The sequence below is a fragment of the Boleophthalmus pectinirostris genome, unplaced genomic scaffold (assembly GCF_026225935.1).
Source record: "Boleophthalmus pectinirostris isolate CB_2022bp ecotype Guang Dong unplaced genomic scaffold, ASM2622593v1 HiC_scaffold_11, whole genome shotgun sequence".
Classification (NCBI taxonomy): Eukaryota; Metazoa; Chordata; class Actinopteri; order Gobiiformes; family Gobiidae; genus Boleophthalmus; species Boleophthalmus pectinirostris.
The window spans coordinates 7,168,186-7,185,196 of NW_026570994.1; the positions used below are offsets into that span (position 1 = coordinate 7,168,186).

General features: G+C 38.3%; 1 protein-coding gene across 1 annotated transcript in view; it reads left to right on the plus strand.

Moving 5' to 3' along the window:
* LOC110153232 (nck-associated protein 5) overlaps positions 1-17,011 on the plus strand; it is a 377,547-nt gene that overhangs the window by 111,397 nt on the left and 249,139 nt on the right. The window contains 1 exon segment of the mRNA XM_055165715.1: positions 11,579-11,652. Coding sequence (XP_055021690.1) covers positions 11,579-11,652 — 74 coding nt within the window.

Below are 17,011 nucleotides of genomic sequence, written 5' to 3' on the forward strand. Positions count from 1 at the left end.
ATGGTCTAGTTTTTCTTATGTTTGAGTCAAATATAGTGTGAATAAACAGCATTTTTTTCTTCTCCAAAATCAAGTCAATATCCTTCAAATTTGACCTAATTTTCTTTTATAGTTCATTGTCTTCTTAGTATTCTTTTGGCACCATTCTTGTTTACACCTCCGACTGCGATCTCCGTATAACCCTTGATGTTTTTGACAGAAGTTTTCCCCCCTCTGTTCCATATGCGCCGAGCCGGATCTGCGGGGGGGCGAGCAGGAGGCAGGGGCAGGTGGAGGGGAGTGGGAAGACGTACCCCGAGGAGAGAGACAGAGACGGGGAAGTGTCCTTATCAAAGTCTGGCATGCATGGACAAACAGGAGCTGGAGTTAAGCCCAAGACCTGCGGTGTGTCAGAGGGGACATGTTCACACACAGAGTGACCTTAATTGCAATATTAGACGTTTTCAGTATAGTCTGGGAAAGGTTTTGTGTTGTTGTAGTTTTCGATGTGGGCTCAGGTTATATTTTTGTATGTTAAATTGTTTAGTTGCTGCTTAAAAATAAGAATTTGTAAAACTGTAAAAGGTATCTACAAAAGTTTCTGGTATAAAAAAGGTCCTCAAAATGGAGTCATATAAGTTTTAAGTCATGGTATAATGTTGTTACCTCCTCAAAAACATACCTGGTGTTGTGTTTTATTTCATTCACACATGTTTGAGTAAGTTCTGTTCCACCTTGTGATGTCATGAAGTGGTAGTTTTCAAGTTAACAGTTACCTTTTACTTTTAGTTCAATAGAGACTGGCAATCACAGGGCTGAAGGCGTCCAAATGATATAGATTTCAAAACACAGTGGAGCACTTCCTGTATTACCACATGACATCACAAGGTGGATGTCAGAGTCTTTTCTGTTTGAGAGAAGAACTCAGCCTCAATATGAACCAGGTGAAAACAACAGGACTCCACTCTGGTGTTTTAATTGGTGATGAAATTGTTAATTCCCTCAAAGAGTTTCTTCTGGAAGGTCTTCTGCCACATATGGTGTAAAAAGCCTGTAGCCTGTCTCAAATGTCCACAGCATAAGACATTTCCTCAAACTCTCACTAACCACATGTGAAAACTGGTTCCAGATTTTACAGCCTCTGTATTGTCGGCAAAACTGAGCTCTTGATGTGACAAATTTTGGAACGTGAAAATTATGAATTTGACGAGTTTTGTATTTATGAATCTCTGCATTGGTTTTAAAATAAAATGGGAAATGTTTGGGGATCATTGTTGAATTTTAAAGAATTTTATACATAAAAATGCAAATTTGATAAATATTAATCCCATAAATATTAAGAATGTTACGTTGCAATTCGAACAAAACGTTTTTGCACCAATAATATTTTGTTCAGAGTAGTAGAGAAAGTGCTTGCCCAGACTGTATTACAATATGACAGATGGTGATAAATTAAACTATAGTATAATGTAAGTATAGATTTTGAGTCCAGATATTTACAAACTTTTCTTATAATACCAAGAGACTTATTCATTTTTCTGGTCACCCAGTCAGCATGCTCTTTCCAGTTTAAATCATCATCGACAATGACGCCCAGAAATTTGGTGGATGAGACACAAGTTATTTCAATTCAAGAGTTCATTTCACAAAACCCAGCAAAATCCCATGATATTATGTGAGCACAAAAAGAAAGTTTCAGAAACAGTTCAGAGTTTGAGCCAGGTAGCCACGAAAGCAGCCATCCACTCTGTTTCCAGTAGAAGTAATTTCCTTGACACTTTTTTATTATTTCCCCCTTCTTGTACCCATCTCTGACTGCCAAAGTAGTGGTAGTGGTAGTAGTAGCAGCAGCAGCAGCAGCAGCAGCAGAAGTACTAACATCTTTACTTCAATACACATTTCATTCCCCCTTCTTGTAACCACCTCAGATTACCCCCTCCAAAATAGTCTCTTCTGTGACTGCCAAACCCGATCCTGTAATGATTATAATGATCACCGTGGTAACATGGAGCCTCCCTCGCCTGAGCCTTTCGCCGTGGGGAATATTTACAGACCACATGAAACGCCAGGGATAAATCCAGTTGTCATCAGTGCGACCTCTCCTAATCAGAGGGGGCGCAGTAATCCTGGGAATGCCTGGTATGCTCAGTGCTTGTTGTCATGTGAGGTATGTGAGAGCGTGACTAGCTGAAAGTAGTGCCGCGTGGTATGGCTCTGGACCGTCTGGAAGGTTTATGGGGAGAGTGGAGGATTCCCAAGAGATGGTTTTTAAAAATGGTTGTATTTTTTTTTAAGTTTTACACAGTCTTAGCAGTTTGTTATGGTCTTTAAACTGTCCATGGTGTGAAGAGTTGTTATCGCCGCAAAAGAAAGCGAGCTAAGTCTGAAGTAGGGTGAATGGTCGCGTGGGGTTTGTGACCGTAAGAATCAGTGGCCCGTTTTAGGTTGGATTGCATTAATTTTATTTTATTTTTTTCATTTAAAGCCACAGTATGTCACCCTTTTGCCAGATGAAGCAGTTTTTAATTGCACAAAAAGTCCTTTCTGTGAGCTTTCTTGCATCTCCACAAACTTTTGTCCTGAAGGAAGGTCTCCTCCTTTGCCTGGCAGATTTAGATTCGTATCTCTGTAATTTTTGATACAGATTGATATCAGTCTGTTTCCCACACCCTTGTCGTGCCTCAATCCCGGCAAACATGATCGTCCAACCAGATTGTCTTTTTTTCAATCTAATTGTGTCTTTGATGCATGTGAAACAAAACAGCTCATTGGTCATTCATCATTTGCAAACAAAAACACGTTTCTCTCACCTCACATTAAGGTCAGTTTGAGCTTGTTTTCAGCTCCCTGTGATATTTTTTCCTTTATTTTCTTTCGGAACAGTCAGACCCTGATTGGCTAATCCACCTGTCAATCACACCCATCTGAGAATGGTATTCGCCAATGACCAGACACACATATTTGTAAAGTATTGGATCAATCAGGGACAGGGAAATTCAGTGAACAGTGACAGTACAGCAATAAACTATTTAGACAACAATACAATTATAATAGGCCCAGTGGACACAACTCATTTAAGAAGCTCAACATTCTTATCCTTAAAAATCTGAAGTATAAAAGAGATTCAGTTCAACAGACATTATTAAGAGCATTAATTGCACAAGGAATAAAAGAATGCTTTGAAGGCAGTATCACAAACTCCTCTCACAGAGGCTGGGCGGTGCTGGACACAACGGTCCTGAGCAGGTTTGTGAGTCTGAGCTGCTCTGACCCAATCATCCTGTCGGCCTCTTTCACTATTTTAAACACATTTTTTTGTTCTGCACAGAAAGATAATAATAAGATAATAAGAGACAAGACAAAAACATGAGGTTGATTCTATAAAAGACCTATCAAATAAAATCATAATTGTCGCAAAATGTACAATCTTTGTGTGCCTTTTTTGCACAGTTGAAAAGTGTTGAGGTCATGGTTAAGTTCGTTTTCAATAAAGGCTTTCAAATATTTGTAAGACTGAGTCCAGGTCCATTGTACCTTTAAATGTTGTTGGTGCCAGTGACGTGTCCATTATTTTTCAGATAGTTTCAGATAGTGGGAGTCACACTCCGCTCCACAAAGTCTCTGACAACAGGTCCATCATATTGTGCTATTGCTATTGTATAAGTGTATATGTAGTGCATATTTTGGATCCTGCTTGTTTCCATAGAAATGCTGTTCCTTTGTCTATAATCTTCCACAGTATGACGTAAAATGTACCTATCTAAGCGATGCAGGTCAAGCAGATGACGTGCTACCTTGTACCTTAAATGCAAAACTTTATAACTGAGAAACTGGAAGAGAATGAACAATGAGACTAGTTCCTAAATGCTGTTCAGTACATCAGTCCTTACTTTCAATCTTCATATTTTCAGTCAATATTTAGTTTTGGGAAAAGAACTTCATCATTTACTGTAATTTCAGTAATGTGCATATAAAAAAACAAAAACAAGCTATCAGTTGAACTTTTGGGTAAGGTAAGGACATCGTCTGAATTCCACAGGACCCCAATTTTCTTCATCAACTATTAAACCCAAGTTGTTTTCCATAGTGGCTAAAAGAATACCAGCCATATGAATTTTAAAGACCTCAAATATGCAATGGAACCACCTCTGAGCGTGGATTTACCGAGGCGTATTAGAAATCATGTAGCAGACCCACTTTCATTACCTCCAAGAAAACAAAATTCCAGTCTTAATTTAGTATGTTTTCCTGGACCAGCTCGTACACCACAGTGATCTGAACCCTGTGTAAACGTCTGGCTCGGTGATAATGGATTTCGGCGCTTGTGTGGTGGCTGCACGCTGGGCCGCTCTGGACTGGGACACTTGGTGGAACGACTGCTGCTGGCAAATGTCCAAGGAATATTTGGCAGAAATCTTACAAAAGCATAACAGGAAATGTGCGAACGTGTAGATGGTTGAAAACAAAATTAGACGCATGAGAAGCTGTAACTTAAACATTGCAGTAATAGTTGAAAGAAATATCTGCAGATTTATTATTACTGCAGTAGTAAGAATAGTAGTTGTAGTAGTAGTTGTAGGATAAATAGTAGTATTAGTATTAGTAGTATTCATAATAGTAGTATTCGTAGTAGTAGGAGTTTTATTAATAGTAGTAACAGTAGTACGAAGTAGTAGTGGTAGTAGTGGTAATAGTAGTAGTAGTAGTAGAAATACTATATCTGCAGATTTAGTATTACTGCAATAGTAGTATTAGTAGTATTAATTGTAGTAGTAGTAGTACATAGTAGTGGTATTAATAATAGTAGTATTCGTAGTAGTAGTATTAATAATAGTAGTAGTAGTAAGTATTCGTAGTAGTGGTATTAATAATAGTAATAGTAAGTAGTAGTAGAAGAAATATCTGCAGATTTAGTATTACTGCAGTTGTAGGAATAGTAGTTGTAGTAGTAGTTGTAGGATAAATAGTAGTTGTAGTATTAGTATTAGTAGTATTCATAATAGTAGTATTCGTAGTAGTAGTTTTATTAATAATAGTAGCAGTTATAAGTAGTAGTAGTAATAGAAATACTATCTGAAGATTTAGTATTACTACAGTAGTAGTATTAGTAGTATTAATTGTAGTAGTAGTAGTAGTACGTAGTAGTAGTGATATTAGTAGTAGTAGTAGTAGTAATCATAATAGTAAGTAGTAGTAATAGTTGAAATATCTGCAGATTTAGTATTACTGCAGTAGTAGGAATAGTAGTTGTAGTAGTACTTGTAGGATTAATAGTAGAAGTAGTAGTAGTAGTACGTCGTAGTAGTGGTATTAATAATAGTAGAATAATAAGTAGTAGTAGTAGTAGTAGTAGTAGTAGTAGTAGTAAGTAGTAGTAGTAGTAGTAGTAGTAGTAGTAGTGGTAGTGGTGGTATTAATAGTAATAGGTAATAGTAAGTAGTAGTAGTAGAAATATCTGCAGATTTAGTATTACTGCAGTAGTAGTAGTAGTAGTAGTAGTAGTAGTAGTAGTAGAAGAAATAATAGCACTAACACTATAGAACTGTGTACAATCAAGCCACATTAGTCAACAACTGCTCACATACACAATGTCTTTTTAATGCTGTTTCAGATTGCATCACTGTTATACTGTGAAAATAATGACACACACAAATCCTTTAAAACACTTTGAAAATCTTGAATATGCAACTGACATTAAAGGCACAGTATGGAACATTTTCATTTCAAATTAAAATAAATATAACATCTGTGTCCACAAATGTGAAGTAGATATGTTCAAATCACATATAGGTTTTACTTTACATTATATAAAACAATTGACATGGTGACCAAGTTGTTCATGCTATAGTTTGGTGTTTTGGTTCTCAGACAATTATCCAGTCAGAAAGCAGAATGAGCCTCACATGAGTCTCTCATTTAGGTTGCCAGTTTTATGGTGAAGTGTGTTTAAACCTAAAATGTCTCTCTCTGATCTGAATGGTCACTCCCTAAACCCCAACCCCTGCAGCCAGTCATGAATCAGTACTAGTGCATTCTGGAGGTTCTGAGTTTTCATGAGGCCTGTTCTGTCCGTAAACTGAGTGAGAATGAGACAAACTTGGATGTGTCTGTCTGCAGGCTAAGGCTCTGGAGACACAGGTCCAGTTGTGATTGAAATACATTTTTAAAAAGAGTCAAGGCTATTTACAGTTTCTAAGAAAGTCCTGACCTGAGGTAGTTGTAGTAAAGTTGTATTCGTGCGTCAGCTTCATAATATGTTGTCATTTCACGTTGCACAGAGCTATTGTAAGTCGTGACCCAGCACACACCTCCTGTGCCTCTGTTATCTCTGTGTCCTTGAGCTCTGTCAGACTGAGCCTGTGAGACGCTGTGTCTGTGTCTGAGTGTCCAACTGCTGCAGGAGCCATTAGAACCATTAGCACCTCCTCACCCTCCGCACACACTACACACACACTACTGTAAACGCACACACTGTACACACATCACTGACACTCACAGCCTGACCCCAAATGAACAAACCAAACCAAAGCCAAGTGGTCTGGGCAGGCACCAGGCAAGGGAACCCTGTGTCACCTCATTTATTTATGGACATGTGTTAGCTGCTGTACTTCTTAGAAAGTAGGACTGATGTTTGCTCTATAGAGTCTATTTTTTAATCTAAAAATTACACGATGGGGTTTTAAAAAGTTGATAAAAAACTGTCAAATTTGAACATAACATAACACGAAGACAACAATATATGCGTTTTCAGTCTACAGTATGTCCAAGCAGAGAAAATGTGGCAGTTAATACAAAAAATATACAAATATGAATTAAAATAATGGTTATATTTTTGCTGTAATGGCATTTACACACACATGCTATGATACATAAAGCTGCCCATATTACTCTATTTTCTGATCTATGTTCTAATGTAGTTTCCTCATCACAAACATACATGGAGTTGTGTGTGTTTTTTTTCCACACGTTTAACCTACAAACCCTGCACATTTAGAGTCCTTCGCTCAAACTATAAAACCCTGTTCCACCTTGTGATGTCATATGGCAATTCCAGAGCTGACATTGTCCAAATGATTCCAGTGAAGGTGTATGGAGTTTAAAAACACAGTGGAGCACTTCCTGTATTACCATATGACATCACAAGGTGGAACAGAGTTTTATAGTTTGAGCGAAGAACTCAGCCTAAATGTGCAAGGTTTGTATGTTAAATATGTGTGAAACAAAAAACAAAAAAACACACAACTCCATGTCTGTTTGTGATGAGGAAACTACATTATAACAGAGATCAGAAAATAGAGAAAATGTGGTAGTTAATACAAAAAATATACAAATATGAATTAAAATAATGGTTATATTTTTGCTGTAATGGCATTTACAAACATTTGCTATGATACATAAAGCTGCCCATATTACTTGAGTTGTGTTTTTATTTTTGTTTGTTTCTTCGCACATATTTAACATACAAACCCTGCACATTTAGGCTGAGTTCTTTTCTCAAACTATAAACCTCTTTTCTACCTTGTGATGTCATATGGTCATTCAGGAAGTGCTCCACTGTGTTTTTAAACTCCATACACCTTCTCTGGAATCATTTGGACAATGTCAGCCCTGGAATTGCCAATCTCTACTAAACTAAAGCTAAAAAGTAGCTGTTAACTTGGAAACTACCACTTCATGACATCACAAATTGGAACAGAGCATTTTGAGCTTTGGAGATGTAAACAGACTAATAATAAAGCAGGATTACTCAAACGTGTGAATGAAACAAAACACAACTACAGGTCTGTTTCTGAGGAGGTTACAACATTATAACATGACTTAAATATAGAACCTTCAAACTACAACTCACTGTCATTCTTGATATACTCTGGCATTTTATGAGACTGTAGACTTATCTTTGAGGTAGCATCTTTTGACTACACCCTTAGCTCAAACGTCCCCTGGGTGCCCGGGTTCCAAATAGACAGACAGCTCTCCGCAGCACCCTTCTTCCCGCTCATTAATCTGACGTACTCCTGACACGTCCACTGACACATGATTCTGCGTTGGGGCTTATCTCGCCCGGACAGATGCTCTCATTGATCCGGCGGTCCGAGGTCTTCGCTAATTGAAAAACATGCATTCCCACGCACAGTTCGAGGGGCCAACCATCTCCGCCCATGAGGAGGTCATCACGCTATCCACCGATCAAGATATCCACCAGCGAAGGCCGTTTTACCCAAACATCATGCATTAAAGATAAGCTTAAATTAAGTCTTGCAGAGTCAAACCAGTGTCGTTTTAATAATTACATGCATTGGAAATTAAAATCAGAAAGAATAGGCAATGCACGGTAGTTGAAAGGAATTTTTGTTAAATGAGGACGGGTCAAAACTGGGTTAGTGGGACAGCGAATTGTTCAAAGGCTATAGGATAAATTGGCACACTGTGGCTAGGTTAAACAGTTACGGTTTATTAAGGTCTTTGGTTTTAAAGACATTTTACATCCTGTATTTTACATTTTTATTGTACTTTTGCAGTATACTATTAGAGTAGAGCGATTAGAATGTGGAGGAAAGAGATAAAGGTCCTATATTACACAAATTGGACTCCTGTGAGCTTTAAGTCATGTGGAATGTTGTTTCCTCCTTAAAAACAGACCTGGAGTTGTGTTTTGTTTCAGTCACACATGTTTGATTAACTCTTTATTATTAGTCTGTCTATATCTCCAAAGCTCAAAATGCCCTGTTTTACCTTGTGATGTCGTGTGGTAAAAGTTCTAAAATGTAACTTGGTGCAAGACCTAAATGAGCTTTAAAAGTGTTCGATTTAAAAGTGATCGATTTGAAAGTGATTGATTCTAAAACACATAAGCAGCCAATGAAGGGAAGCTAAAACAGGGGTAATGTCTGTTCAGTGAGGAGCCGAGCTGCTGCGTTCTGAACCAGCTGGCGGGAGATGGATTTGGAGTCAAGGACAGAGTTGCAATAGTCTAAACGGGAAGATTGAGTGCTTGGTTGACTTTTTCAAGATGGGCGGGAGATAAGGCTAAACAGTCTATCATTTTGGACTGAAAATCGCGATCTCAGACAACACGAGCATCAAAGCCGTGTTTTTTTGCAGTGCTCTTAAAGCCCGATTTATGGATTTCTGGATCTGCGTCAAGGTCTATGCACCGCGAAGTAATTCAACCGCCACAATACGAGGAGGCAAGGATTGAAACCTGGTGTTCGTGTAAAGTTTAATGAACCATCTCTAACACGATAGAAGCACAGAACAGACTCACCATCATCAGCACATCCTCTGTCACAGAAACAACACACATATTTCACTGAGTCGTGTCCTTTAGTCCGACAGAAGCTGAACGCATCAGGAAGCGAGCTGTTCATCTGCGAGCTGTTTTTTCAGTGCTTATAGTTTATGCAAATGAGCCATGTGGTTTTAAGTTTTGTTTCTATACAACGTAAATGAATGTGCGCAAAGCTGCATTAAACACATTATTACTCAATGTATAAGCAGAGTACAGGAAATGTATGTAGAGCGATGATAGAGAGGACCAATCACAGCCCTTACTGTTGGTCCAGTGTCAAATCAGCGGTATGATGCAAGTTTCTGTGATGTTTGCAAAGGTTCAGGTGCACTGAAACTTGATTTGAAAAAAAAAATCATGGATGAAATCGAAATTGCAATATCTGCCAGAAAAATCACAATTAATTTTTTTCTTTAAATAGTTCAGTCCTAGTGGAGAGGATATGTTTGATTTTATTAACTGTACAGAGGTGTAGAAAACAGGATTGGGTGACTTTTTTGATATGAAGGTAGAAGTTGAGGTGAGTAGTAGTCGTAGTGTCAATCTGGAATGAGCCAGATTAACTGAAATCTGATCCAAACCACATGTGTTTACTGACAGGCGACTGGCTGTGGAGCTTTAAGTTAAAAAGACCCAAGTTGCTCATTAATGATTAGAGATGACAGAACCTTGAAACATCCCTATCTTGTCGAGTCCAGCTCTGAAAACACCTCCACACAGGCTTTTTCTCTGCACATCAAACATCTTCTAATCTGATCTCTAATCTGTTATTATAATTCCAAACACTGGACACTACTTAAACACTTTTACAATTCCAGAGGTTTTTTTTTCTTAGTTCATTCTCTGGTAGCTGCTGTCTGCTCCTTACACCACTGAAGGTAGATGACCAGAACAGCCTGACCATCTGTTTTCCTCATCGCTCAGTTTCTCCTCTCAGCTCAGTCCACACAGGAGCAGTAGCACGCTTCGTAAATGTACGCGAGTCCCATGTGGCGTTACAGAAGCGCGGCGTACGGGGCCAGGACTCACATCGACTCGGGAGCTGTTCCAGAGTTACACCATCAAACGCACAACAAATGGATTTATACATGTTGTAAAAGTCCGGTTCAGTAGTGGAAATAAAGTCCGGCCAACTTGAAAACAGAGGAACAAAGTAACTGCTCGCTTGTATGTTAAAGGGAGCGTGTTACACTGTTTTCTGAGCTGTTTTCTTCTCTCAGATATAAAATACTCTGTTCCACATTGTGTTGTGATGTGGTTATACAGGAATTGCTCCGCTGTGTTTTTATGCTTTTTAAAAACAGGTTTCTATTAGTTCCTTTGGTCTGGAACATAATTCTGCTGACCTTTTAAAGTTAAAAGGTTTACATAGCTCTGTGAAGCACTTTGGAAACTGTCTTGTTAATGAAACGTCCTATACAAACAAAGTTGGTTTGGAAGGAGTAGCAATAGTAGGAATTGTTGTTGTAATAGCAGTATTAGAAGTAGTAGTTGAAGTTTTAGTACTTGTAGTAGTGGTAGTTGTAGTAGTAGTAGTAGTAGTTGTTGTAATAACAATAGTAGTAGATGTAGTAGTTGATAGTAGTAGTAGTAGTAGTTGTAGTAACAGTAGAAGTAGTAGTATTGTAACAGAAGCAATAGTAAAAGAAATAGTAGTAGTTGTAGTTGTAGTAGTTGTAGTAATAGTAGTTGTTGTTGTTTTTGTAGTAGTAGTTGTAGTAGTAGTAGAAGTAGTAGTCATAATAGTTGCTGTTGTAGTAATAGTAGTAGTAGTAGCAGTAATAATAGAATTAGTAATAGTCGTAGTAGTTGTTGTTATAGTAATAGCAGTAGCAGTAATGGTCCTAGTAATAACAGTAGAAGTTGTAGTAGTTGTTGTAGTTGTTGTAGTTGTAATAACAGTTGTAGTAGTTGTAGTAGTTCTTGCTGTAGTAGAAATTGTAGTTGTATCAATAGTAATAGTAATAGTAGTAGTAGTAGTAGTAGTAATAGTAATAGTAGTAATAATAGAATTAGTAGTAGTAACTGTTGTTATTGTTGTTGTAGTAGTAGAAGTAGTAGTAATAGTTAACATAGTAGTAATAGTAGAAGTAGTAGTAGTAGCAGTTGTAGTTGTTAGTGTAGTTGTTGTAGTAGTTGTTGGTGTAGTTGTAGCAATAGTAATTGTATAGTAGTAGTGGTGGTAGTAGTAGTAGTAGTAGTAGTAGTAGTAGTAAAGCAGTATCTATGTTCAATTCCTCCAGTTTAGTTTTCTTTGTTTGTAATTCCTCGTTCATTCGTCACACTCACTCTGAACTTTGTCTCCTTCAGGAATACATGGACGCCAACAAATGCATCGACGAGCTGCTCAGACAACTGGAGGAGGAGCGCCGCAACGTCCGCCGGTAAGTGAACGCCTCCCCAGCAGATGTTTTGTACTTCCACAATATCAACAGATGTCTGCGATCTATTTCACGCAACAATGTCCGGCCCAGACAGTCTTCGTCCGTCTTGGATCTTCGCCCAGTCAAAAGCTACGGCGGGGTTACGGAGAAGCTAATGACGCTGCCCTGCCCGTGCACTTATCATTTAGCCACAAGAAAGAGAGGTGATTTTTAAACTTCAAGCTTGAATGGGGGCCCCCGTCAAAGTCATTTTCCACCCCAGCGAGCAGAGAGGGCGAAGGGGTCAAAAAGTGGGTGGCTGGCTCAGGATGGATGACCAGTGACCAGCAACTTCACAAAGGGGTGCAAAGGAATGACCCTCGGAGCCTAAGCGGTCTCCTCCCTCCGTTAGGACGTAGGAGACATCTAAGGTGACATCCGAAGTGACCTAAAATGGACATACGGACACGCTATACTGCTCCCTTGTGACTTGTGAACCATGAACTTGCGCATAGGTCAAGATAAAGTAGAGGAATCTAAATTGCGTCTTTTTGATACCGATGTCCAGTTTTTGAAATATTGGAAGACCTACAGCAACGTTTTGGGAGCTTGGGAACATTGCGAAGCCGATCTATTGTTGGTCGATTCAATTAGTATGATAAAATGGTCTGAGAATACAATTTATCTTGCCCGGGGTTGACAATATGGCCTTGCCTAAGTGATAACTGTTGTGCATTACAATTTGACCAGTGGCAAAGTTCAAGGTCCAGAGGGTCGAAGCGTTCTATCATTCAGGATTCTTATGGTGAGAAGCTTCCAAATTGTGCGTTTTCCGTAGTCTTTATTCGTCTTTTTTATTTTAAGCGGCCCATTTTACTGGTGATCTATGTTATAATCTTGTTTCCTCATCAAAAACATAAGAGTTGTGTTTTGTTTCATTCACACAAACCATGCATATTTAAGCTGAGTTCTTCTTTCAGATGGAAAACACTTGTGATGTCCTGGTAATACAGAAAGTGATCCACTTTAAGATCAACAATACACCTTCACTGGAATTATTTGGATAATTACAAGCCTGGAATTGCCGGTCTTTGCTGAACTAAAGATAATAGGAGCTAACTTGAAAACCACAGTTTCATGATATCACAAGGTGGAACAGAGTGTAGATGTGTACATGTAGACAGACTAATAATAAAGGATTACTCAGACATGTGTGAATGAAACAAAACAGTCCAGGTATGTTTTTGAGGACCTTTAATTTGCGTATCTCAAAAACCGTGATTTTCAATTGAATCTTTGGTAGAATATAATGTGTCCATATTTTGATGTGTCTTTTTAGTTGCATTTGTGTGTGTTGCAAATGCAGCAAGATGGAAGAAAAGGAAATAGTTCTTTCTTTTCCTTTTGACCATTGAGCAAAATGTGGAACTAACTAGGGGTGTTGGAAAAAAAAAAAAAAGTTTCTTTAAAAGATCACGATTCTACTTTTTAATGATTCTGGGTCGATTCCAAATTCTCAAAAATGGATTTTAAATGACATTATTAATAGTGTTTCTACCACAGTAATGACATCATTAACAGTGTTTCTTCATCGCTCTGTGCACCGGAGTGATGAGGACAGGGCTGTCTCTGAGAGCACTGACACACACACACAAACTCAAGCACACAAAGCAGGAGACTTACATGAGACCGCTCTGAGACAGAGGAGAGACGAACGGGACATCAGTGCTACTTTAAATCACTTTTGCTCTCTGCTTCGCTTTGCTGTGTTGTTTTTAGCGAAGGAAAGTTAATGCGCTAACTACTGCCACAACTTATAGGATTTAAAGAGCCACAGCCAGACCTCCATTCATTAAAAATAGGCTGTGTAAACGGTATACAAATATTTAGAGTGTTTGTCTTAATAACCCTAGATATTTAAGTTTCATCACTGCAGTATGGATTAACTGGGCATGGATACAATTTCAGGGAACTTCTGTCTGATTCTAGCCTGATCTAAGAACAAGTCTATTTTGCCTGGATGTACTAGTTTACAGAAGTTTGTTACAACACAGAACTTTAAATGTGTAAAATAAATTGAAAAACAGCTTCAGAATTGAATTTTGAATTGTTTTCAAAGTGATTATTGTTTCAAATTGAATCAGGACTCCAGTAATCGAATCGTCTGCAAATTAAAGATTCACACCTCTAGAAGTAAGACCTTTCCCTGCTACTTACTGCAGTTGATTCTAACTTATATTATAACTAGAGCAAGACCAAAAGCCAAGACAAGCCAAGAGAAGCCAAGTTTATGGTTTGTGAGTCTTGTGTAGAAGGTTTGTGTACAGTATTTACTTGTAGGAGCTGCAGTCGAATCTGTGCCAGTCTTTTGGGACATGGCAACTCTCCACATGACCAAAAAATATTCAAAACATCTCCAAGTCCTCTACTGCTGAATGCACTATACATCCCAGTAGACCCTTCCCAACGTCTGAGAAAAAACAAATACCCCGCTCCACCTTCTCCTTATTAGGTAGCATCTTGGGTCCACAATTTGGGGCCCATCAATCCATCAGGAGGAGAGAAAGAAGTCTTCAGATTCCATTGGCTCTCCCCGTGACCCAGTGACCCAGTGTGGAGTGTTATGGGGTACTTTCACAGCACACCGCACAATCACGGACAATTATGAGCTCCCACTGAAAGAATGTAGGACAATGTAGAGCAGAGCCTGGCCTCCAAACTGTGGACGCCGAGTTTTATAGCGTGTTTTGGACAATGTTTACTCTAAGAATGTAAAGAATGGGCTTAATTTCGGTGTGTTCTAATTTCATAGGCGTTGGCTTTTTACAATATTTGTCCTAATGATCCTATGGGCTTATCCAGGATTTGACATGTCTGGGCAACTAAGTGTTTTTTTTATGTATTTTGACTTCAAATATTTATGGGAATTAGAGCTTCAGTTGACGAGGTTTTAACATAATTATCACTGTTATTAAGAAAATACTACTATACTTAAACACAAATACGTGTCTGAGTAATCCTTTATTATTAGTCTGTCTACATCTCCAAAGTACTAAATGATCTGTTCCACCCTGTGATGTCATGAAGAGTTAGTAGTTTTCACATTAACAGCTCCTTTTATCTTCCTATCTAGTTCAGTAGAGGTTGGCAATTCATCCAAATGATTATAGTGAAGGTGTATGGAGTTTAAAAATATACTGAAGCACGTCCTGTATTACCACATGACATCATAAGGTAGAATAGAGCATTTTCAGATAAGAACTTAGCTGAAATATGCAGGGTTTGTGTTTTAAATGTGTGTGAATGAAACAAAACACAACTCCAAATCTGTTTGTGATGAGGAAACAACATTTTAACATAGATCAGAAAATAGCGTATCGACACTTTAATGAAATATACTCTTCTGGGCATAATTAAGCTTTGACTGGTGACATTTTATTTAAACCTTGTATTGTGTTAGAAAGCTACACGCGTCTTTAGTGTTACCGGGTGATTTAACTCTAAAGCCTGAAAATACTTAAAAACACTAGATATCATCCAATATTGTTTTTCCCCTCATAACTAACTTAGTATGTGTTCATGTCCATGGAAACATTTTTATTTTTTTTATTTATTTTTTGGCTGCACAGACCTTTTATCTTAAAATATACCACTCGTTTTTTATTACAAAAACTGTTTAAATTCACTAATTATATTTCCTATAGTGATAAAATTTGTAATTATATTATATAATTATACTATAATCATAATAATTTAATATATAATACATATAATATAAATGTAATTTATATAAGTATAATTATATTGGGTGTCAAGAGGCTTGGTGACCATGAACTGTCACTTTTTCTTGACTTGAAGACGTCTCTTTCAGTCTTTGTGACATCTGCGTTCTCCTCACCACATGTGCTCTTGTTCAGGGTCATACTGAACCTCATCCTCATCCACAGACGTATATATGAATGGACATAACTAACGCTGTAGCCACCGCGTTCCAAATAGAAAGTTCTCCAGGAGGCTCTTCCGGCTCCTTCTGACTCTGGCTCCAATTGACTTATGTTAGGATCTTGTCGTCCTTCTCTCTGTACCTGCTGCTGTGAACCTCGTCATTTTGGTCTTAAAATATACGTATTAACCTGCGACACATGATCCTGATTTTTTTTTTTTTTTGGCTGTTTTGTCCGTCCAAAAAATCCTATTCATAACATATAACCTGGCTCTAGATTCGCTCCTGTAACCGTGAGCTTCATTTGAGCGGCGCCGAACGCTGTGGGTGACGTCACACTCACTTAGTCCACTTCTTTTATTCAGTCTGTGTCCTCATCCTCATCCTCAGATACATCTTCCTCAGCTTCACTTTCCTCTCTGTCTTCAGAATCACTGTCATGACCAAAAATCTGATCCAGCGCCTCATAAACAGTGAACCTGCTCATGTTGACTGATGCTGCAACAGATACAGCTGATAATATCTCACTAAAACCTTGTTTATATATGACAAGGTTTATTTTAGATTCAAAATGTATCAATGTGCTGCAAGAAAGAGAAGAGTTCACGTGGGTGAAGACGACCTTTTTTGTGTGTGTGTGTGTGTGTGCGTGTGTGTGTGCGCGTGTGTGTGTGTGTTGTGGGACACACTGAGCCATATTTGATCCACAGAGCAGCCTACAGCTTGTAAGTGATGCATAAAACAGCCACTATTTCTCTGCCGGGTCATTTTTGACCCGTAACACCACAGATGTCACTTTTTTTTTTCAGACCTTTACAATTTACTAAAATGGTGAAAATTGATTTTGTTGCGTTAAAATAGTTGTGTCTGAGGATTAGATGAAGCCTCATTCCGGTACAAAAAAGCAAATGGCAGTTTTTACATACCTAAACTTGAAAACGGGTCAATTTTGACCCTTACACAATATAAGGGTTAAAAAGAAAACCAAAACAAAAAACTCCAAGTAACATCAGAAATAATAATCTGATTAGTGAAATAATAATAATAATTTAAAAAAATGGCTGACTAGTCAACTAAAAACATTGTATTAATCCTTGCTTACCTTGCTTTTTGTGTAGAGCAAAGTGCAGAAGAATCTCATTTGTTGTTGTTCTGAAGTGTCATGCTAAAGCTAAGTCTAAATAGAGGGATTATCAGACTACGTCACTTCACGCCCTACACACTCTGAGCATGTCTCCTGCAGAAAGAGCCACTGTCCGGTCTGGGATCATGTCAGTGTCCTGTAGGATTTCAGCAGATTTCAGGTTGTCTCTGGGGGCGGGGATAGGCGTATCGATTAAGTATGAGTGGATGTCCGGCTACAGAAATTTGAGACATTTCTTCTTGTCATTTACGCACTCATCTGCATTTACCGCATATGGGCCATTATTGCCGTGG